Source organism: Coloeus monedula (assembly GCF_965178545.1).
Source record: "Coloeus monedula genome assembly, chromosome: 3".
Lineage (NCBI taxonomy): Eukaryota > Metazoa > Chordata > Aves > Passeriformes > Corvidae > Coloeus > Coloeus monedula.
In genome coordinates, this window is record NC_138783.1 from 58029649 (window position 1) to 58054815 (window position 25167).

The 25167-nt window shown below is 40.3% G+C and overlaps 1 protein-coding gene across 1 annotated transcript in view; it reads left to right on the forward strand.

Annotated features, from left to right (window-relative positions):
* The first annotated feature begins 216 nt into the window (after positions 1-216).
* The window catches only part of VWA8 (von Willebrand factor A domain containing 8), a 181253-nt gene continuing 156302 nt past the window's right edge, over positions 217-25167 (forward strand). The window contains exons 1-3 of the mRNA XM_082278807.1: positions 217-445; positions 13727-13804; positions 23955-24085. Coding sequence (XP_082134933.1) covers positions 301-445; positions 13727-13804; positions 23955-24085 — 354 coding nt within the window. The 5' untranslated portion in view covers positions 217-300. The remainder of the gene's footprint in view (positions 446-13726; positions 13805-23954; positions 24086-25167) is intronic.

Sequence of the window (25167 nt, forward strand, 5' to 3'; positions counted from 1 at the left end):
GGCTCTCCGGGCTCTTTCAAACGTTTCCAGCTGCGGAGTTCAGCCTCCCTCATACAAAAACAAAACACGCTGTCCTCGCAGCTGACCCCCCACCCTTCCCGTGGAACGCCCCGGCCCGTGGGGCCACGGCCCCGCTCCGGCAGCTCCCCGCACCCGGCGGCACCGGCCCGCGCCCGCCCGGCCCTGGTTTCCGGCGGGACTTTGTGCGGCGGCGCTTCCCTTCCCCCGCGCTCGGCCCGGCCCCGGCGCTCCCTGTCTCTCCGCTCTCGCTCTGCCTCTCCCTGTCTCCCCGCCGTCTCCATGCCGTCGCGGGTGCTGTGCCTGGGCGGCGGAGCCGGGGGTCCCGCTGCGCGCAGGGTCCGCCTGCTCCTGCGGCAGGTGGTGGGCGGCGGTGCGGCCGCGGCGCGGTGCGGCCGCTCCGAAGTCAGGGCGCTGCACAGCTCAGGTAACCCACCCCGGGCCCCCAGGTGTCTCGGCCCGCGCAGCCTCCCCGGGCTGCCCCTGCCCCGGCCACAGCTCCCAGCGCTGTCACTGGGCCGTGGGGAGGCCGGCAGACAGGTACCGCCTTGTGCGCTGCGGGCTTGTCCAGGCTGTGCTGCCGCCCCTGTGTCTCACACTCGTGAGTGCGGGGGGTCCGGAGAAGGGCAGCGGAGCTGGCGAAGGGTCTGGAGTGCAGGTCCCGTGAAGAGCGTCTGAGGGCGCTGGGGCTGCTCAGCCTGGAGAAGAGGAGGCTCGAGGGGGGACCTTATCACTCTCTACAGCTCCATGAGAGGAGGGTGGTCGGTCTCTTCTCCCAGGTAACAAGTGACAGGATAAGAGCGTATAGCCTCAAGCTGCACCAGGGGAGGTTTAGATTGGACTTTAGGAAGGATTTCTTCACAGAAGGGGTGATTAAGTATTGGAATGGACTTCCCAGGGAGGTGGTGGAGTCACCATCCCTGAAGGTGTTTAAGGAATGACTGGATGTGGCACTTGGTGCCATGGTCTAGTTGATGTGGTGGTGTTTGGTCGTAGGTTGGACTCACTGATCTCAGAGGTCTTCTCCTTTACCTGGCATGAGGGGAGAGGGCAGGGTTCAGTCACAGGCTTGCAGGGACGCTTACTGTGGCTCATGATAGTTTCTGGTCCAAGTGCTTCACCCACAGTGAAGCAAGGGGCAGCCCGTGCCTGTGAGAACCACTGTGCTCTGCAGAGTGTCTATCACACCTTCCCATGCTTTCTGTTCCTGTGTCACATGGCTTCCTCTTTCTGCTGAGACAGTCCCTCAGTGTTTGTGTCAGGGGCTGCCAAGGCTGGTGCGTGTCTGAGTGTGAGTAATGAGATAGAGGGTTGACCTTGAGCCTGCAGATGGCATGAAGGATGACCTGAACTGCCCTGGAATATCCTCTGGTGACCCTAGAGACAGGTGACGGGCCTGTGCCAAGTAGAAGTGGCGTTTGGAAAGGGTGACATATGCCTGTGACATTTTTCAGGATGAATGCCAAAAGCAACAAAGCTCCTAAGTACAGAGTGAGTGATGAGTAGTGATTTGCAAGTGATTCTGATGGTGGAGTACTTGCTCAAGCTCTTAATTAAACCCCTTTAATCCCATTTCTCTTCATTTTAATATTTTTTAATCTATTTGTTAGTTGATCAGTTAATTTCTTTGTTTAGTTTCTGAAAAGTTACTCAAGAAGGAAGTCTTTGAGGAATTGATAGCTAGAAAATTCCTTCAAGAATTTGTGAACAGATAATATTTTATTTGTGCAGGTACTAAAAAGACTAGAGTTATTTAGCATCAAACAAATTACGGTGAAAGTGAACAAGTTAACAATGAAGTGAGTCAAGTAAAACACCTGAAGAAGGTAGCTCAGCACTTTTCAGCCCTTCGTTGGGATGAGTAACCTTAAGAACAAAAAGCAATTTAGCAGCACAAAATGGTAGCAAATTGTCTTGGTTTGAAAGACAGGTGTCTGCTAAGGAAGGCAGGAGCCTCCCTTGGAATGGCAGATGCAATCTCCCTTCCCTCCGAGTTATTATAATTTTGAAATCAGGGGGCTTTTAGGCAAAGATGTGGGAAATAGGAATAACAGTTCTTTACTATTATCTATCTATATGTGTATAACCAGTCAAACAAACAGCAATAACCATGGCAGTAACAGCAAACAATCCCAAACCCAGTCCCAGCCTTCTCGGCTGTCGGGCCCTTTCCCCTCGGGTGCAGTTCCGCTCGCAGCCGGCAGGGGCGCTGGCGGCTCCCAGTGAGCAGGGCAGGTGCGATGGTTCCCCCGCGGCTGCAGGGGGCGCTCCGGAGCGAGCTCGGGGAGCACGCGGCACTGGCGGCCTGGGATCCCGGGAAGGGATGGGACAACGGCCTCATAAACCCCTGGGCAGCCAGTCCCGGTGTCCAGGCGGACCCTCGGGAACAGCAGGCTGGAACGGCAGGGACGAGCACAAATCTCGGGTGGCAGATGAGGTGTATCCAAACGGGGAACCCCCCGGAGGTCTGGGCGAGCAGGGCTACAACACAGCCCTGAAGGCTCAAAGCAATGGCGGGGCAGGGCAGGGAAGGCGGGCTTGGGATCCCGGGGTTTCTCTGGCAGAAGGAAAAAGCAGAGGACGAAACAGCCTCTCTCTCCTTCCAAACACCAGGGACCGACTGTCCGCCACCCAGGTGAAACAAAGGAGTAGCCAGATGCACCCCACCCGCAGTGGGTAGGTCTTTTGTTTTTCTTAAGTACCCAGCAATTTGTCCCCCTAGCAACACGTATGGGGAAAATTCCTTTAACAGAAAAAAAACCCAGGAGAGCTCCTAAAACCCCAACACAAATGTAGCTAAAAGTATTTCATCACTTTACATGTGCTATGGAATGCAACTGAGCTTAACTCAGCAATGTTCGTGAATACACTCTGTATGTATGTGAAGACTAGGACTATTCCCAGTTACAATCAATGATGGTAGGAGTTTTGGTAGAAAGATTTAAGTCTCAAAGCTCTAGAGAATCTTGTAGTTAATCTTAGGGATATTTGCCCTCCTGACACCTGAGGCATCTTATTCTTTATAGGGCTTCCTGTGTTTCTGTGAATTTGGGACCTTGATATTAAGCATACTGGGTTTTTTCGTGTTTTGTCTTGTGGATGCTTTTTAAATTAATTTTTAAAATGTTTACATGTCCTCTTGCAGACCCTAGCATTTCTTTGCAGATACTGAAGTTACTAAGGATGGTCCAAAATTTTTTGTACCATATGTGTTTTTACTATTTCTATGCAGCTGCTGTAATTACAATTCTTGTTGTAAGTGGTGTTGGGGTTGCATGTGTCTTCCATAAATAAACAAAATGTGCCTTAAAAGGCTGGAAGCTGTTAAGAGTCAACTAAACGGCAGACTATTGTGTACCCAGTAATTTGGATGTGACATCCCTGCCAGGTTGGATTTACTGTCTGTCCTGGTACCTTTTAAGTGTAAGGGAGAAAGTGCTGCCTGATCTTGTGGTGTTATGTATGAAGAAGCCATGCTTAGCATTTCAGCTCAGTCTTTGCAAAGTGAATATGGCTTGCTGGTTCACTGGGGCTGTGGAAGAATCGCTAAAGCTATCAAGTGGTAAAGCTTAAGAGAAGTCTCAAAGTGAAAGAGACTCCATGACAAAAGGGTAATGGGAATATCTAGGAAGGGTTTGGGTTTGCACAATTTAATTAATGAGGGAAACAATTTATAGTAGCAAATGTTGTAGAAGGCTGACCGTTAGAATAATTTTTAATGCAGGTTTCATTTTTCCTTCTAAAAGACTGAAAAGTATCAAGTTTTTGTAGACTGTAGAGTTACTTGTGATGAATTATTTTAAATGCAGTATGAGCTGCACAAAGTGAAGTTCTACGTAACTCAGTTCACTGTTATTTAATTATTTTAATCTATACATAATATGAGTATTTTTTTTAAAAGCTGACAGAATACACAATATTGGAGTTGTTTAAAGGAGTTAGAGGGAACAAATGCTGAATTAGATGCAAATTGAAGGGCTGGAAAAATAAAAATCATTGCCAGTCAGATAGTACAGGCAAAGGAAGGTCTCTCGTGTGCTTTGCTGCTCAGTGTAGATAAAATAACTTACGCTTTGTCACTTATGTGGACCAAAATATATGCTAGCTACATTTGCTGTTTTCTGCAGCACTGCTGTCCAGGTTCACTTCCTCTGCTTTCCATATATGAAATTTTTGGTCAATTCCAGTTCCTAATCAAACTTGCGTTTAAAGCCTAGATGATCTCAGTAGTACATACAAGTGTATCTACTGAGTAAAACACAGTCACTTGTAAAAACTGTCACTCTTCAGAATCCTATAATGTTCATCATCAGTGTACAGGATCTAAATGATTGTGTTAAAATTGATAATCTGAAAGAAGACTATGAATTTGACTGTGTGTTTAATAAGTGGGTTTTTTTCTGTTTTTGTCACTGTCCAAAGACTAAAGAACTGGTTGATGATGGGTGTAAATGCTTGCTGACACATTGCCTTTTCCAATTTTACCAGTGTCATTATCTTTGTTGAAGTTCATGTGTTGACAGCTGTGGGTGTGGTTCTGACAATATTTTTTTTCATAGGCAAAACCTATTTAAGAGACTTCATTCCTTCTTCTTTCTCATGACATTCCTATAATTGTTCATTGCCTCTGTAGTTGTACTTAGGGGCTGCATTGTGGTGACTGAAATGATTCCAGGGATTTGATTTATGGTGAGGCCTTATGTACAGTTGTTGCGTCAGCACAACTTAGAAGGCAGCAAATGGAGCTGGGAGTTTTCAAAGCCAGTTGTCTGAAAGTTTGCAGAGTTATGCCTGGGTTATTTCAAATAATTCTAACATTTAGAAAAGAAAAGGTTCATGGTAAAAAAAATAGTGTGTTTTATTAGACATGCTGATGTAGCTGGAACAAAGGGGTGAAATGTTAGACAGGTCAGCTTCTCTAGGGCTTCACTGTTGGCCCATGACTGGATGTCACTAAATAGTTTCTGAGTTTTAATATTTACCAGTTGTTTGAAATGTAATTTTTCTGTTAAACAACTGTTAGAGACCTGATACATGGTGATGTGTTCTACAAGTTGTGCCCAGTTTAATGCGTAAGATTGAAGTTGTAGCTGCTTGGCGTACTCAGGGACTAAGGATAGTTGTAGGCAATGCCATAGCTAATTTTAAAGCTGTTTTGTCAATTTTGGATAACTTTTCAGTAAATGTGAAGTTTCAAAAACAATTCTGTTGATTTTCAGTTGTAGATTCTTTTTCGTTGAAATAAATTATTGAAATTATACTAATGTACTTGTTATCTAAGCTCAGTTTAGAACAGATAGTCTGGTTTTTCTCCAGTGAGCAAAATGAACTTCATAAATCTTTACACAGTTTTAAAACACTCTGAGCTAATTTTTCACAAAAGTAGCTTCTGGCTACAGAAGATTTGAAAGGGAGCACTGGTGACGTGGTGGGCATCTGTTACCGTGTGACTAAGAGGAGCTGGCAGATACCGCTTTTTACAGACAGCTAGCGGTAACCTCCCACTCATGAGCTTTCACGCTCGTGGGGGATTTCAGCCATGCAGACATCAGCTAGGAGGGCAATCTGGTGTTGTGCGTGCACTTTGGTAATTCCTAGGCTGTGTTGGTAAAAATTTTGTAACACAGATGCCAGAGTCAGTGTTGACTCTTCACTTCATCTGCTGCTTTCAAGTAAGGAAGAGCTGTGACCAGTTTGGTCACAGGTGGCAGCCTGGATCTCAGTGACTGGAACATGACTGAGTTGCACATCTGGAGGAAGGCTGGGAAGGTGAGCAGCAGAATTAGGATTCTGGACTTGAGGACTGCAAGCTTTCACTTATTCAGGAGATAGCTAAGTAGAATCCTTTGGATAACAACTGTGAAGATGAAAGGTACACAGGAGACCTTGAAAATTTTTAAAGAAAACTTAATGGCGGCTCAGGAATGAACCATTCTGCAGTAGCAGTAGGCCTGTTTGGCCAAGCAGAGAATTTCTCAATGAACTAAAACACAAAATGGGAACGTACAAAAGTGGCAGTCAAGACAGACAGCAGGACTGTAAAAGAGCAATTTAGCATTAGGGACAAAATCCCTACCATCTTGTCAGAGTGCAGACATTTTGCCCAGAAGGACCCTGATAAACATGAGAACTGGGACAACAGAAACCTCAGAAAATTTTAAATATGAAGATCTGCCAATGGACTAAAGTGTTGCTGGGAGGGGACTGGCTGAGTGATGTCTGGTTGAATGCAGCAGGGGAATAGGCTGGCCAGAATGGCTGTGGAACATCTGTCCTTGAAGGTTTTTGAGATTCAGTCAGACAGAGTGACAGCTCATCAGATCTCATCTTGGTGGTAAACTTATGTTTAAGTTGAAGACCAGTGTTTCTGAAGTGTTTTGATATTTGATGAAATGGGCAGCTTAACACCTCTTCCACGTGGTAAATGTATTACGAAGAGATATTCTGAAATTTATCAAGTCTGTGTAAGAGCATCATGGTATTTAACATTTAAAATTGACTTTTCACCTCATAAGACTTTTGTAATTGAGCTTTATCAGACTCCCTACTTTCAGGGTATTGGCCCAAACAAATAACAGCTCTTGCTAAGTAAAGATTGTTTGCTTCCTGCATGGCTGGATCAGAGAATCATAGAACACGCTGAGTTGGAAGGCACCCCCAAGGATCATCAAGTCCAATTCCTGGCCCTGTGCAGGACATCCCAAGAGTCACATCATGTGCCTGAGAGCATTGTCCAAATGCTTCTTGAGCTCTGTCAACCTTGGTGCTGTGGCCACTTCCCTGGGGAGCATGTTCCAGGGTTCAGCCACCCTCTGGGTGAAAAGCCTTTGCCTAATATCCAGTCTAAATCTCCCCTGACGCAGCTTCGGGCTATTTCCCTGAGTCTTCTGACTGGTCACCAGAGAGCAGAGATCAGTGTCAGATAAGATTCTGCCTTCATGTTGTTTGTTGATCTTCTACTAATGCAGAAAAGTGAATGAAAATGTTCTCTTCCTGGAGTAACTACCAAGATTTTGGGTTCATGACACTTGGACTGTAACCTGTAAAGATACTCATTAGCCAGCCCAAAACAGACAATTGGAAAATCTAGCATTAGCTTCAAACCTGAAAATTAAAAGAATAGAAGGTCTAAAAAGAATGTTGAGTAGAAATTGAGTGATATTCAAATTTTATGTTTGAAGCCATTATTTTGGTTCTTTAGACAGACTTCCTTTTGCCCATAACACCCCACAACTTCAGCGGATTTTTTTGCCTAGCTTGGAGAATGTTTGCAGAACAAAATCTGTTTCAGTCAGCAACAGCCGTCAGACTGCAGTGGCCTGTTGACAGGAGCTGAGCTCCACCTCATCTGTGTGTAAAGGCACTGCTGGTCAGGAAGCAAACCTAAACCTTGTGGGTGCAGGGAATAGGTTTCTGTCCCTCATATTCATGTGTTTGGGAGGTTTCCAATACTGATATGAGGTACAGAATAGGTGACAGTGTTGCTCAGTAAACATAGTATTTGCAGCCATAAAGACAGGCAATAATAGCTGCTATGAAATGTAAAAAAGAAGTAAGTTACAGGACTGCCTTTTTTTTTGCTCCCCTGAATAATGTGTTTGGAAAAGTTAAGGAAAAAGAAAAAAAACTGGTAAGTATAATTTCTGTTTCTTCACAGTAAGTCAGCTCTTCAAGGATTAGTAAGGGCTGACTCTCTTGTCTGTTTCTTTATGGAAATGTGCTGGATAAATACTGGTTCAAAGCATATTTTTTTTCCCTCCTTCACATTAGAATGAAGTTAAGACCCGGAAATATACATTTGAATATAATCTAGATTCCAGACTTTCCTTTAACAGGAGTGATTTTATCACACAGAAATTAATATTAGCAGAGCTTAGCACCTTCACAGTTTTAATAAGCTCTTGCTGTTCCAGGCTCTTGAAACCAGATGGATGATCTGTGAACAAGTGAATGTGTAATATACTAAGGAGAGTGTGTTAATCTCACCTATTTTTCAAGACTAAAGAGGCCAAAAGGCAATTAATTCAGCAACATAAAAACATAATGCTCCTGAAGCTTCATTGTAGTGTCTTATAAAACACAGGTAATACAAATATGATTTACATGTGGGATTGGAACTGTTTGTGTTGTGTACTCAAAAAACTAAATACATGTATAGATCTTTTCAGGTTGTTTTCTTTTACAGTAGGATTTCTTCATTTCTTCATTTCTTTATTTAAAAATAGCATTTTAAAATGTATTAATTTAATTATTTTTTAATTAATATGTTATTTTACCAGAAAAATGGCAAGTAGAATAAAACTTTTTTCTACTTTGTAAGTTCTTAATGTGTGGTTGATATGCAGTCTGTTTATCTTTATATGTGACCAGTGTTGCTGTAAATAATTTGAACAGCAGTGGCTTTTTCTTTTCAGCATACAGGAATAAATAGTAGGATTAGGGAATAGTCTCTTCTTGGGAAGTGGAGAGGTGAGGAGGGATAGTTGGTGTGGTACTTACTAGCTTTTGAGACCCGTCAAACGTGCCCAGTGCACAGTAAGCCCGCATGTTCAGGAAGCCTTCTAACTGAGATTGCAGCATTACATCATCCACAGTGGGTCAGAACAAAGGTCCATCAAACCTACTATTCCATATTGGCTGACAGTGAGTAGGAGATACTGGGGGAGAGAAAAAAGCACAGGGTGTTCGTGCAGGGTGCCCTGCTAAAGTGCCTTCCCAGGCTCCGGCTGCCTCTGCAGCTCAGGGGCTTGGTGCTGCCTTTCTATTCAGGCCGAGTGGAAGAAATACGCCTGCTCACCTGAGGAGCCCTTCTCAGTTATTGTAAAAAGCAGATAAAGATCATAATATTGTTTCTGTCTAAAATGTAGGTCTAAAGAAGAGAGCATATAATTCAGTGCTCTGCAGTTACTGGGTAGCTATATGTCCATGTATGAATTTCCATATTGCCAGAGGTACAATTCACACCTGTGTTTTCCAGATGCAGTAGAAAGAGCTCATTGCATGTATTGAGGCTGTTTTCATATCTCCTTTTTTATCAGAGAGTCTCTTCAGGATGCTGTTACTGGGTCTCAATCTTCGTGTGCTGCCAATTTTTGACCCCTGTTGCACAGACTCTCAAAAGACTTCCTGTGTCTATATCTTGTCTGCCCCATGAATGGGATGTCCCCTTTACCTTTTGGATTCTGGCTTATGTGGCTCTTGTTTCAGCAGCCATGTTTCTTTGTGTACATTATGCAATGCTTGTATCCCACTGTTTCCCCCAAAGGCTGTGGTACCTAAGATTATGGTTTTCTCTGTGGGAGACAAGATAGCAGAAGCACATCTTCACTGCTTGCCCAAGCAAGCCTGACACAGCCTACAAAGTATCCATCACAAAATCCTGTGGGTATAGCTCTTGTCCACAACAGTGTGGTAGTAGCTTGTGGGATGGGTTGGAGTATACGTGGGCTGTTCCATAATTTGCCATATAGTCAAACAGTTTGGGATATATGTGCTCAAATTATGGGTTATTCTGATTGAACACCACCATTTTACTAAGCAGGCTGTTATCAGTTCTTTGCCAGCTGGTGGAACATGGAAAAGAGCCTGTCCAGAATGACATCTTTGTTCAAAGGGTTTGGAAATGGAGTAACCAAACATGAGTTTTTAAACAAGTACAGAAGAAACAAATTGAGACAAGAAAATATAGCCCAGGTGGAAGTATGTGATAAGATTAGTGGGCTAATCCTCCCTGTGCTCATTTAGCTAGGAAAATGGACTCTGGTTTATTATTGCTTATGGTTCTTTTAAACACTGCTAATATTTTTGCTTTTTGGACAGATGCAAGCTGGAGGCAACATTTGTCTCCAGGCAGCAACAAACCTATTAAAAGCTGAATACCCTGACTGTGTGCTCAGCTCTCATCACATCTTACATATATTTCTCTCCCAGCCCATTTTTCATGAAAGCTGGTAGGGTCTGTTGATGTCTGGAATACTTGTGGGATTTTTGAACGTGGTTTGATGTGTTGATCAAGGGTTAGCATGTTATGGACTCACATAAATACCACCAGAAGTTGCATGGTGGTATGCATTTTCCATTTTTCACATAGACCAAACTCAGTTTTGATTTGTTTGGTTTTTTGTTTGGTTTTTTTAAGGGAGTACGGAAAATCATCTAAGGCTTTTCAGTACTTTTCTAATAAACTAGGTAATTAGAATTCTATCCTATAGATGATATCATCATCCCAATGTATTGAAAAAGTCTGACATCTTGTTTTTGCATCTTGGCCCTACTTAGGGTTTTGGAAGACTTTGTATGCATGAAATAGTATTTACTATTGAGCTGAGGTGATTTCAGCTAGGAGCTAATTAATCATATAATCTTGTCTCGTTGCATGTTGGCTGGGGAATTCAGAGACAATAAACTGTCACTAATTTCTTAGGGATATGTAAGATAACCTGCTCTTTTTAGAGTGTTAAAATTGTTCCAGGCCGAGCTACTGAGAGAGATGTCAACTTTTGCAGGAAGCAGTGGGCTCCCAGGGTGTTTTCATCAACTTGGAGGCATTTTCATAGAACCATAGATAATAGAGTATCGTGAGCTGGAAGGGACTCACAAGGATTGTCAACTCTTGGCCCTGAGCAGGAATGTGCCCCAAGAATCACACCATGTGCTTGAGAGCCTGTTATCCAAACACTTCTTGAGTTCTGTCAGGCTGTGACTACTTCCCTGTTCCAGTCCCCAAACATACTGGGTGAAGAGCCTTTTCCTAAATCTCCCCTGACACAGCTTCATGCCTCTCTGTTCACCAGAAAGAAGAGATCACTTCCTGCCCCTGCCCTTCCCCTCATGAGGAAGCTGCAGACTGCAATGAGGTCTCCTCTCAGTCTCCTCTTCTCCAGGCTGAACAAGCCAGGTGATGTCAGCCACTCTTCATATGGCTCCCCCTCATCACCATGGGTGGCCCACATTAAAAAGGTGTGGTGGCAAAAATGTTGGTGACTTGTCATGATCCCCATTAGCTGTTCCCCACTGAGAAAGAGTGAGCTTGGAACTGCAATAAAGGGGAAGGGAGATGATACTTAGTAAAATAGTCTTCCTTACTTTAAAACTTAAAGAGATAGGCAAAACACTGGGATAGCCAAAGACTAGATTTGAGTCCCTGCAGTGCTTGTGTCTGTTGTTCAGTGACTTTAATTTATGTAAGAGCTTCCAGAGTCAGGACCAGGGCTCTAAGCTATTGTAGAACTTTCTTTTGGACTGCATTTGAATGCTTCAGGCTGGAGAGGGTGCAGTACTCATTGGTGCATTTGAAATGAAAATTCAGCAAGGGCCAAAAAAGGAGCTAAAGCCTTAGACAGCTGCCTAATTCTTAGCTTCCCTCAGCTCTGTTTGGAGCCATTCCACTTCTGAGCTCTTGCACAATCAAAGAAGGGTGCTTACCTCTAGCATGGTTAGTGGGAACTGCTTGGTTCTGCTTGCCCTTAGAACCAGGAATGAATCCTTGTCCACTTTGTATGTGGCAGTACTGCTGTTGCCTGTGTCCCACTTTCTGGCAAGCTATTGGAACACACTATTTCTCCAATTGTATTGTTGCATAAAGTGTATTGTATTGTTGCATTGAACAATCACTGGCTTACTACCTTTTGCCAATATTTTAGTGAAAAATGCAGGGCTGATTATTTAAAGTCCAGAAGCAACAGAAAGACCCATGTGCAGGCATGTATGTCAAGCTGTGAATCCCAATCTCTGCATGTTAGTCAAACCCTTCAGTTTAGGAGGAAGTCAGCTATAATCCTTTCTTCACTGCTTCCTGTTTGTTACTGCAGGTGATTCTACTCTGGCTGTTATAAATCTAGTCAGAACTTGGGGATTCTCAGTCCTGTGAGATGAGCAGTAACAGCTGGGTATGCTGGAAGAGTACGGCATTTGAGTGCAAAGCTAGAGTCATAGCTGACTGAAAGGAGAGCTACTGCATGTGTTGGAGGACTTTTAGTTGTCTCTTAATTTGGGAAAGCTGCTTCTCCAGCATCTCTCTTTCTGATTCCAGCATTGGACTTCCAAACATTTGCCTGCTTTCGTGATGCTAGAGATAGGCAACTGTAGGTTGGATCCTCTTGGATGGAATAGGCCAAAGGACAGATCTGTGAGAGGATTGGATCTTTGTTTGATCTTGTTTGTGGGCTGTCTACTTTCTACATCTCACTTCTGAGAAAAGCACGAACACAAGAGACAGTTCTAAGACTTGGCCTCAGCTTGTGGAAAGGAGGTGTAATCACAGTGCTGTGGCAAAACTGTACCCCTGTGCAGCAGTCTTCCTCCAGTAATCCTCTCCATCTTCATGCATGCATTACAGTGCAGTGGAGGTGGTGGTATCTTTAGCAACAGTAATGGGAAAAACATCATTTTACTAGAGTCATCTTAGTTTCATGGTCTTAATACTTGTGGACTCATTTGGGGGACCCAAACTCTTGAAAGAAAATAAACTTTGGGTTTGTTTCTAGTCTAAACCTCATTTTCCTGTGTTTTGAGTATTGTGCTGTTTTTCAATGTGACCACTGCTGCGTTGGTGCTTGCCCATTTCCTCACTGCAAACTAGATTTCACTTTTGATTTCCATGAGAAAGTGCACAGGGCATGCCCTGCAATTTAATTCAAGCCTATGGCTGCAGAAAGATAGATAAGACAGGCAGGTCCTAGTGAAGAGGCCATTAAGTAAAATGGCCAGATGCTTTAGGTTTGTTGAAATCCAGAGCAAGAAGTGCTTGAGACCACTCAAACTTTGGAAAGGTGCCGGGTTCTGCAGCCATATGTTCAGGAAGTGCAGGAAGGGCCCACTGGCATGAATATTTAATTTTGTACCTCCAGCAGATACTGTTCCAGGCTGCATGAAAATTCAGGAAAATCATCACACCTAGAAGTGTTTTCTCACTGATAGTGATGTCATGATGATGTTTTGCCTTTTCTTTTATATTCCTTTTATACCTTTTTATAGCTTTTGCATTCTTAGTGGTTTTTTGCCTACATTCTTGGACTTATTTGTCAAGCTATGAGACGAAACATTTTAGAAGCTTCATAGGTAGGGATCAGAATGCCCCAGACCCCAAGGTCCTCTCCAGAACACATTCTGTAAACTAAGATAGAACCATCCAGGGGAAGGTTCCTTGGGAAGGGGAGCTCACTTGAGCCCCTCATTGGGGAATCTTTGATAGATATGCCAATTAGTAAGACCTATAATGTTACACCAGACCTTTTGGGGGTGTGCATTGAGGTGCATTCCACTTGGACGTGGTGCACCTAATACAGAGGTAAAATCCCTTTTTCCCTTCTAACCGTGTTTGACTCTTGATTTTAAGACTAGGAAAAGGCATCAATAGTTCTACAGGCAAATGTGCTAAGGTTTTAATTTCAGTTAATCAGCAATGGTGGCTGGAATGGGGTTCTACATTGGGCTTGATTTCCATAGCTCCCAACAGCTTAAGGTTGTAACAGCAGCAATAAAAGAAAAAACAGGAAAAAGTAATATTAATTAAATGTAAAATGTCCAGGTACCTGATCTACTGAAAAGCAGCCTAGAGTAGTTAGTAAACACAAACACATTTGAGGCTTCTTTGTGTACCCATAGTCAGCCTCACCACAGCAGGCCTATGATTTAAATTTTAAGAACCTTAAATACTTTAAAGTATCTAACTATGTAAGAACTAAAAGGCTTATTTTCTTTATTTCAGGTGATACTGTCACTATTGGAGATGTGTCTTTTAAACTCAAAACACCGAAGAACCCAGAACTTGTTCCTCAAAACTACAGTAAGAATCTGCTTTCCTTTTGAAGGAATTTCAAGGCTTTATTAAAAAAAATTCTAGTCACTCAATCACCTCACTGACTTTACTGAAATGATCTAAGAAGTATATTTTGAAAAACCATGCAATTTGGTGTAGACTGTCTTTGCTTAGTTCATTATTACATCTCTGGTTCAGCTGGTTGTATAGGAATCTTAACTTTGAATATAACTTGTCCCATTGGTCAATGGGACAGTAAAAGAATCATTTGTATATGTCTCATGTTTTTGTTCAAAAGGGTTCTTATCCAAGGATTACTTCTGAAAATAATCTCAAGCTGTTTGGTCATAAAACTGTGGCTGTTACGAATTATCATTCAGTTGCAATATGATTGTATGTCCTATGAGTTTGCAGATGTATGGTGTTTTCCTACTGTGATATTTAGTATTCCCAGATTATCACATAATTGTTGTCAGCAAACATACAGATCTTTGCAATCCATCAAGTTAATAAGAAGTCAGTTGCATAGTCATGAAAAATGGTGTCAGATGGAAAATACGCAGCCAATTATGCACATAAACAAGGCACATACATGTACCTAAAATTGATTCACATTATCTTTTGATACTTTATTACAAATGTCACTGGTTTGCAGCTATCCTTATATCCTGACTGTTCATGGAGAATACATGCTTCTTGAGCTTTTCCTTTTGCACCATGGATCAGATGTGAATCATGTTTGCATTGTGGCTTTTCCCAGTATACAGGCCAGATGTTTTCTGAGGATCCAAAATGATCAGTTGCCATTTGTTCCGTACTTCCACATGTAGGCTGCTGGATATCCAGAATGCAAGTTTAAAAACATTCACTAATAACTCATTTTTCCATTCAGATAAATTTGCAGACCAAAACCAAGCACACATGGCATTCTAAAAGGGTATGCAAGTCTTATATTACTGTTTACACAGGGACAAGCACTGAGAACTCCCAATGATGGTCATTGCACAGTTCTGCAGGTGGAAAGTGGGTGTAATCATTCACTTCAAGTGCATGTGCTTTCCAGGAGCATGTCTAAATCCATTCTATGGCATTTTGAATCAAGAAAACTCCTGGGGCACTGGTCTTTTTTTTTTGTTTGGTGTGTTTTGTTTATTTTTTAGAAGGATGGCACTGATAGTATCAATGATAGACTTGCCACTGCACAGCTGGCAATATAAAAAATTTATATTGTTTTCTTAGGCAATAGTGCTGCAGTTCGTCAGACAGGCTTTAGGTGGTCCTGCTTGAGCAGGACAGTTGGACAAGCTGACATCGAGAGGTCCCTTCCAACCTCAACCATTCTGTGTTTCTGTGATTCCTGATTTTGTAATAACTGGGATAGTAGACTCTGTTAATATTGACATATTTAGATTATTGTTTCTTACCTCTGTTTTGTCATGCAACATTTCTTCTGAAATATGAGCCCTTTGAGAGGTGTAGCAGAAATACGGAATGATAGAACAGTTTCAGTTGGAAGGGGACCTTTAAAGGTCATTTAGTCCAATCCCCCTGCAATGAGCAGGGACATCTTCAGCTAGGTCAAGTTGCTGAGGGGGCAAGAGGAAGATTTTGTTTGCTTTCACTATTTGACTAGTGAAATCTGCCAGTGGTCTGGTGGGCCAGATCACTGATCTAAATCTGGATTGTGGGCTGCTGAAGTCTCAAAACTCAGTAGGCATCATACTGTCACTTTCCTACCAGGTGATCTAAAGTACCAAAAATTTCCAGTGCCATGTGACAGCCATTGCTGTTACAGGGTAGCCTATGAGGAAAGGGTTTCTCTTTTAGACTGTAATGTCACTTCGCATTCCTCGTGAGTTTCCTGGGAATGCAGCCAAACAGTTGAGAAATGCTGCATTGTATTGCTTTTCACAGCTCCTTAAATAATAGATTTTCACTTTTCATCCTTTAATTTTTATGCTTTTTCTCTCATTTTGATCATGAAGGCCATCAGTTGTCTATGCTAATGACTGATGTGATCCATTTCACTTATTTATAATTCTGGTAGATTGATCTGCTTTCTGGTTTTCTGTGCTGTACCAAATGTGTTAGTTTTAACAATGCTTTCTGAGTCATTATTACATATTTTGTTCAACTCGCACTTTTCAGCAAGCTAAATGTTAGTTCTAAGTTACTTTAACAGCATCTCTTTCAGTTCTTTGGACTGAGAAGGTAAGAGAATTATGAAAGCATTTGGTAGAATCAAAGGAGAGATTTTTCTAGTTAATGATTATAAGAAGGAAAAAGTCATTGAAAACTGATAGCAAAAAGGTTTCTAAACATGGAGCTTGTACAGAATACTGACATTTTAGCTAAAATCTGATACCATGTAATAATAACATTATTATTATTGTTAATCTGATACCAAGTGATAGTAATGTTTATTAGAATACATATTATTAGTTGTTTCTCTCTTTTTAATTTTTAATAATCATGACTGAAAGGAGCCTGTGTCATGCTTGGGATACTGTTGTTCATCAGTAGTCATGTACTGGAAGTAGGATTACTTAAGGTATAAGATTTTGCTTGTAAACTTAGTTATCAAATGAGTTAAAATTAAGTAACATAGAATACTAATGTATTTCATAGCAGGAAATCTATTTCAAATACTTCATTGCAGTTTCTTTGTGTATTTAAACTTAGGAATTTTTTTAACCCTTAGTGTTTAAGTTCTTTGGTTATCTTACTATGGAGAACAAAGATATATTCCTGTAGTGGAGTTAAATAGATTGTATTGACTTCATGTTGATTATCATCTTGTTGTGGGATATTTAGAGAGTGTATGTGTATCACTTAACATTTTTTTTCTTCTTTTAAGAATACTTCTTGTTTTGCTGGGTGAATGACTGCTGTAGATACAAGTTGTTTTGGCATAAACCAAATGGAAGTAATTGTATGTTTAGACTAATTTATAAAGTAAAACATCATATATTTTGAAAATTTATTTTAGTAATTAATATTAAATGTGAATGATAAATGTACTTACCTGATTTCTTTTAAACTAAGACTAGAAATAATTAGATCATTTGCTTAAGCGGGAAATATCCCTGAGAAGGTCTCTGACATTGTAATGTTTGTAGTGGAGTAAGAACTAGTAGGGGGGAATTGAAGTGACTACAGTTCATTTACTAGTATTGCAGTATTGTTTTCTAGCTCATAATTTGTGTAAAGTAGAATGTTTCTGCTTTTGTTCTTCTGCCAGAAGATAAAAGCCATGTTAAAATGTGGTGATGTTGGAAGTGTGTATCTAAAATTTGCAGCAAATTTTAGATATATTATAACATACTCTAAACTCAGCATTATTTTCTGGGCTTAAAAATTGCCTTAAAAATCTGAAAAAATCTTAACAGAATGAAGAATGTAAATGTCCTAAGTACCTACAAAACTTTACAGTTGTCATTTTGTCACATAGATACCAAAATACTTATTTCTTTGTCTTACCAAATTAGACTGATTTTTAACTCCTTTATTGCGCCTTATTACATTTTGCAGAAATGGATAGGATTTGTTTCCATGTCTTTGCTTTTCAGGTTTTTGCTAGGTACTTGGCAAGTTCTCTACAAAATGCTCCATTTTGTGTGTTAATGTGAAATATTAATTTGTTTTGCTGTTGTTGTCAAATGGCTTTTTCTTGAAAGACAATAATTAAAGGTACATAAAATATGAGTTATTTTTGTAAGTGACAAGTAAAAATGAGTCATGCACAAGGGAATTTTATTAATGGGATTTTTATCATAACTGTGTCTGACACATTCTAGAAAGAGGGCACTTATTTTTTACTGCTTGTTCTTTCATCAGTAAAAATAAGCCCTACATTTTTAAAGTCTCACCATGTCTGAAAGCACGATTGTTTCTTTAATTATACTTTGGAGAAACTTTGTATGACTTTCTGTGATAGTTTAGATCTGAAATTGAATTGCAAGAATGCACCTTTTTTTTTTTTTTTTTTTTCTTTTGAATTCATGACAGTTTACTAATTTCCTTAATGGTTTCTGGAAATGTTACAAAAGTGATAATGTAGTTGACATTTTTTCTATTTGTTAATCTTGACAAAACGATTCCTAACACAGCTCTTCCAGGACATTTTGTTCAATGATGTCAAATCCTCATTAGGGCAGGAAAAGGGATGTTCTTTTGCATCTGGGCTTTGCTGCTCTGAGAAGGTGCAAGTGTGTTTGAGAGATATTACATGCAACTGCATTGAATTGTGGAAGATTAATTTCAAACAGTGTCGTTTTGTGCCAGCTGTCCTCAGTCTGAGCACCCTCCCCAATGTGTGATCAAAAGTGACATGTGTGTATACAAAGGATTAAATGATGGATTCTGTTACTTTTTTTCAGTTGAAATACATGAAACAGTAATTATTGTGAGGAATTCAAATGGAATATTCATGCATGTAATAATCTCTATGTCCTCACAGAATGGTATGTGCCACATATGGAAGCTAGTACAGGTGTATGTTCAGTTTTTGCTCTTAAGTGTGCTCAGATTTTCACTGGAATGTGTGCTCGTTCTTTTTTTATGTTAACTTTACATCTGAGTGCCAGAATGCAACACTTTCTAGAGACAGGTTGTATTGCAGGATGACTGTAATTTCATGCTAACAAAAATTTTAGTCATTACATTTCTTTACTCTTAACCTCAGGGAAGTTGTCTGCTGTCAGAGATGATGATTATTTCAACAGTTTGAGTTTTTATGTACACTTCCAACTGTTCTGCTATTTGGGTGTTACCACCTCATCCAGAATCTGAAACAGTGGGCTTTTTGTCAGTAGAGCTCTGGACTTCTTACATCATTATCCCCATTTTGTCTGTACTGAGAATGAGGCACAGGCATACATGGGAACATGGAAACCTACAGAGAAGGTCTGGATGGAGCTCAGAGAGTTGTCTGTACTGTTCCTTGGGCTTCAAAACATGATCAGTCAACTCTGAACCACTCCTGAGAGATGGTTGTCCTCCATGTTCTTAAAACATGCTGGTGATGTAGGAATCAAAACCTCTCTGCACACTTTGCTCCAGTAATTAATGATTCTTTTGTGACAAAACTTGTTGAAATGCTTCATTTAGGTTTTTGGGACATACTTTTAGTTCCCAGAGGTTTATTCTATCTAGCATAACCTTGATGTAGAGAACTTTTTTCATTCATGGTAGTTCTGTCTTGCGTATTTGAAAACCATTATTTATTTTCTATATGTATCTTATGATAATTTTTCTTTCTTTTTATTTTGGATTCTCGCATACTTTTTGGTGCTGGCCTGAGCTGTTGTGCTCAAAATGCAGATATACTATGTCCCTCCAGTTGGAGTCTGAGCTATGGATGACTGCTCTGATTATGTATTTCTCTGAGTAGTACATCCAGCTAAGAATAGTTTCACTTATTCCATGTTTATGTGTCATTAGGAGAAACTTAGTCTTCAGAATCCCGTTCAGGGTTTCCTCCAGAAAGCTATTTGGTTTTACTTGTTTCCTTTATATTATCTTTTAATTTATTCTCACATGGAGAAATATGATTTCTCTGTGTTGAACTAATACTTTTCTGTGAAGTAATCAACTCAGAGGAATTGATAAATGAGTTTACGGTCTCATCCAAGAAGTAACTTCCCCCTTTCTAAGCCCCTGTAAAGACTTGCAGCTTGTTTCCTTAAAACCACAAGACCAAAAATTTTTTGGAATGAAGACTGTTTCCATGAAAAATTTATGAGGAGAAGCAGTATTCCAGTGAAAACTGTCTGTGATGTAACCACGCTGTGAGACTGAAAACTCTTTGGGTTCTGTGCATCAGCATAAAATGGGACGAGCAGCAATGTTTTATTTGCTAAATGGCAGCAGCTGAAAGCGGACCACATAGGAGTGCCTCTCTCTCCACCTTGGCCTCTCTCTCCACCTGCCTCCTTCACCCTGTCCTGGCCAATTCACTCTCTTTCCTCATTGTCCCCCAGCCTGAACAAGCTGTGAAATGAGTCTCAGTGAGTTCATTTGAAAAATCAAATAAAAAAATCCCCCTTTTGAAATGTATTTATGTTTTTAGACAAAGACCTTCTTCCTTGTCCCCTTCTCCCTTAGCTGTATTTACGGCAGCTGCTCCTTGTGCTGGATGTACCACAGACTGCCATGGACAGCTAAAGGACCCCTCGGTATTCAGATGAGGGGGGACATCTTGTTCCTGTCCTTAATTTTTAGCACTCCTGAAACAAGGAGCCATTTTCAGGCAATGAGCATGCTTTGTACTCAAGGTTCAGGGTATGCAGAAGTTTTTTTTTATTATGCTGACAGTTAGGTATGTTGATGTGTTCTAAGCACCTGTTGGTTATTATGTGATCAACCAGAGTCATACAGGGATGGGAGTTCTGCTGTATTTTGTATCACGTCTGGAATAGGTATTCTTGGGAATCAGTTCACCTGACGGTTTGAACAGTGGGAAGAGTTGCAATCTTCTTCATTTATGGGATTTCTTCTGTAAGTGGGACACAAGGACTTGCCAGCAAATATTGTCTCGTATCTCCAGCGAATCTTATGGCTTCAGTGAGTGTGCCAAGAATTCAAGTATGAGTGAACTGGAATATTTCCGAGGCTAGCATAGCTGTTTCAGTCTTGGCTTTGTCAAAAGCTGATTTGTGGATCAAACAAGAGCAGCTGCTGCGTTTGCTGCAAAATCCATCTAAAACATTTTCTACTTTCTTATTTGGGGATTTCTCTGTTCAGATTCATCTGCTCACTTTACAGAATGTTTGTGCAGATTCTGCTAGGTGCTGTTCTACTTACCACTTATTACAAATCAATAGAATGCACTTTTTCTGTCTGTCCTTGGTACACAGGAATAGCAAATTGTAGCACCAGCTACTCTCCTGCATGTGCCAGATGGTGTCTTAGAGAATACACTGCAGAGGCTTACTATGCACCATCCTGCAGATTAAGAGTATTGGGCCTGCTATTTAACTACTGCAAATCAGCAGAGTGCCACTAAACAGATTGTGCAATCCCAGTTTGCATTAGATGCTATCTGACTCATCAGGTAATTAATAAATATTGCTGTAATATACTTGCTGATGCTTTCCTCAGTGAATTTGCCCTGTCTTCTAAATGTCATAGAAAATTATTATTTGGTACTTGTAGTAAAGTTGAAATACAGCTCTTGAACAGAGAGGAATTTTTTTCAAGTCGTATTAGAGAAATTGAAAGCCTCACAATGCAGAGAACACAGTACAAGTAGTCTAAATATATATAAATAATATACAAGATACTGAGTATGTGCTTCTGAGGTTGCTTTTGAAAAGCATCCTGTGCTTTGGAAGCAGTTTGTGCAGCACAGACTGCATGTACAAGAAAATGTTGCATTCTTCTGATTTTAAAAAGACTTTAAAAATAACTGGGAAGGTGTAGTAGGTTTAGTGTCTGGAACAATGTACAGATATTACATGTTAGAACTGAAGGAACCGACAAGTGGAAGCTGCTGTCATGACAGTTCACCTTAAGGAATGCTAGCTTGGAATCATTGGCATCATTTGTAACAGGCTTCCTTTGAGTGAGTTTGCAGATGTCAATGTGCTACTTTGTGATTGGAAACATGTATTATAATTGACCTAGGTATAATCTGTTTGTGAGGAGAATGATGTGAATGGAGAATCAAGGAAACCTTTTTCTACTAAATGGATTGATAAGGAATTGTCTTTCGTGTCCTTTTCTCAAAAAAAGCAGGAAGTTCTCAGACACTAAGTTGTATTTTTTGTATTGCTATTTCAGAGTACATTTGGACTGTTTAACACGATGATGGCAATATAAGTGCCCTGAAATTCCTTAAGGTTTTCATGGGGATCACGCTTTATGATTTTACATTTTTTTGAATGCTGTACACTTGTGTTCTCTTTTACATGACAGGGGTTTTTTTGCAGATGTCGCTGAACATTCTAAAGTCATTTGCTACTTATGGTACTGTTTTTAAGTGTGAGCTGAGTTTTTTTCTTGAGACCACCCTAAAAATGAAAAAGATAGCTACACATATTAATGAGAATTATGCCAGAGGCATTTGTAGTCAGGCTGTGTCAAAGCTGGTTTTGCCATGCTTCTAATGCATGAATTTTGACATGAAAGAGTTCCAAGTGTATTTTTTCACTGTAAGCAAAGTAGTTTTCTTTTTTTTTGAGAGCAGCTACTATAGAAATACACTAGAGGCACATTGGCTTCATCCAGGTAGAAGTAATAACGAATGTGAGATCTGTCCTAAAATTTTAATGGTACCTTGAAAATAATACTTTTTCTTTGTTTGGTGCTTTTCAAATTTCCATACCTGTCCAGTAGCAAAGTTTGGACAGAGCACTTAGTCTGGTGTGATGTATTATGCTTTATTTCCGAAAGAATATATCTAATAGAAACTTCCCTAATTTCCTTGAAAACCTTGTAGAAAGGAACATGTTATTCCCTGCAAGGAATTGATTTGCACTTTGCCGGTTGTGTGTGGTGTGATGTGCATTGCTTTTGGAATACAGTACTTCAGTGAGGAAGAAGAAAACATTTTACATTCTGATGTCAGCACACCATATATGAAAGCTAATCCTGGGCACAATAATGACAGTTGTTCAGAAAACAAAACTAGACAATAAGGCAAAGCTGAAATATTTGTTTACAATTAATCTGATAATCCTAATGCATGGATTGCTCACCTGCGTGTGTACGCTATTCCTGTTCACATTGGTGGTAAGGATATTGTGAATTTCTCTGGAAGTAGATGATTTCAAATGGATTCCCCAAGTGCCAGACCAAAGACCAAAACCTTCATTTAGTTTTTGTTAAAAAGTCTTCCTTGATTCTCATACAGTTGTTTAATACTGTTTCTATGGTCTTACAAAAATGGATTTTAATTCTAGTTTGCAAAGATTCAGCAGTGAACCTTCAGAACCGAGTGGCACTCTTGCCTGCTGTCCTTAACTCTGCCCTGCACATGTTGGTTCCCCTGTCTCAGATGTAATACCGGGGCTTGTTTTTTTAAATGTTGGCTTCTAGTTGCACCTAGCAATTGCACTGGAAAAAGGTAAATAACCAAGTATTCATTTGTAGATTTTATTGCTTCATGCTCCTTCCTTGCTGCACTTCAGCATCCCAGTTACTGCCCTTGAGCCTCCAGCTTCAAACCTCATCATTAGTCTTGTCAGACTGTTCTGAAAGCAACCATACACATACATGCGTACATAAATCTCCCTCCTGACTTGCTTATGTTTGCCTTCTCCTCCTGCACTAGTGCTTTTTGCTTGTGGCTGAGAAAGAGCCAGGCTTTGCTGGGGGATATGGGAAAGACTTGTCTGGGGATAGGGTGATATGTGGCAATGAGAACAATGCCGCTCCTTCAGTGTGCTCTTTTTGCATGATGCTTTCCACTGCTGCCAACATTTGTATGCATGTGGTAAAAGTTTTAGTTTAATTATCATCAGGTTATTACTTTTTAAATTAATGCATATGATATTTCTTAATAGAAGTAAATAGATCTGCTTTGATTTGTTTTTTATTATGATCTTGGAAGCTGTATGGTATCAATGTAGTGACATGACAAAGTTTGCATTTCCTTAATAATTTAATTCTGTGGTTTGTTGTGTGAAAATATAGACAGGAATGCAGTTGTCTTTTTAAAAAGTAAGAAATTAAGTTTGTCCCTGAATACTAATCTTAGTCTGGCGCAATCAGAGTTTTTGGAACTTTTTTTGAAGTTCACGGAAGCATTGGGATATAGGCTGGATAAATATTTTACAAAATGTTAATAATGTATGTATATTATATTAACTGGTGCTGAGGAGTCCACTCAACATTGAGTAATAGAAAACAGTCTTTATGTTGATCAGTTTCATGTGAAATACAAATCCGCAAGTTTCTTTCTCCAGTTTATGTCAGTTGTTGTTTTTTTAAGGATGAAGTTGTGCAGAGTAAAAAGCAGTGGGTAAGATAGGTGTATAAACTTTTATATGTAAATTAAATGATCTGTTATAAACTGTGTGTGGAATTCTCTGCTTTTCAGCTGCCCAGATTGGGGCAGTACAGCTTTGTGTCTTGTATTTTAATTTTGGAGATAAGCTCAAAGAAAGTGTTGAATTGCCAGGTATCTAACACTTTTCAAAATTTATTAATGTGTTCTTATCTTTGTGTTTCAAAGTGACAGAGTCTCTGGCCCAGTCTGTAGTCCACCATTTAAGATGGATAATGCAGAAAGATCTTCTTGGCCAAGACATCTTTCTTATTGGGCCTCCTGGGCCTCTCCGGCGATCTATTGCCATGCAGTATCTGGTGAGTATGTTGGTTTAAATGTGTTGGAGACATAGTTGTTAATGTCAGTCGTTCTCGTACTAGACAAATGGTAAAAGGTAGTCCTAGGAAATCTTACACAGCAAGCTACTTAGGAAGTAAATAAGTTTTTTTCATAAATTTGCTTTCCAAAGCTCAGATTTTGTTATAGACAAATAGGAAGTACAGACATTTTAGTACATGTTTTTCTGCTTAAACTCGAGGGGAAAAAAAATGAGTTGGAAAACTGTGTTACCATATGCTATCACAAATGGAGAAGCAGTTTGTTCTCGGCATTATGTATGTTAGAAGATTAAGTTATCTGCCTACTGCTACAGACAACAAATAGTTTTTGCTTCATTACATAAAAAAAGAAATGAAGGAAAGGATTTGGGAGAAAAGTGTTCTGAGTAACATTTGGGAACAGTTATTCTGAGTGATTAGAAAGAGTAGATGCGTGTATGATCCTCTCTTGGAATGTGGGAAGGATGTGCCCACAGCCATCTGCATAAACCATGGCAGCATCATGTACAAAATTTCACGTTTAAAACATCAGTGCCCTTAAGTGATCAGGAGGAGGGGGATGTCTGCCCCAAAAAGTGATGTGGGTAGGACTTGGTCTGCCATGAGCTCTCTCTGGAATCTGGTTGAGCAGAGGGATCACAAATGGAGGCATGTAAACAGTTGTCATAAAGATCAGCCATTTATTTAAAAATCAAAAGATGCTAATTCAAACACTAGCTCTCTGAGGTAAAGCATAGAGTAGAAAGCTGTGAGATTTTGAACTTTATAAAGGAGAGAAAAGATTTCTTAATTCAGCAAACCAGATGCGATACTTAACAGTGTGATGCATTCCTTAAAATAAATGAGAAGAGTTTGATATAACCTAAAAAGAGGACTTGGAAAAACACCTGATATCCAGGCATGGGATATAGAATGTGCCTTGTTATTTATGCCACAGACTGTATGCACTTGAGATCTGTTAAAAAGACTGCAACTGATTCAATAGCATGCCAAAAAATTATGTGAAGGCTGGACTTTCCACGTGAGCTGATACATGCTGTGGTGCCTTTAATGAATATATA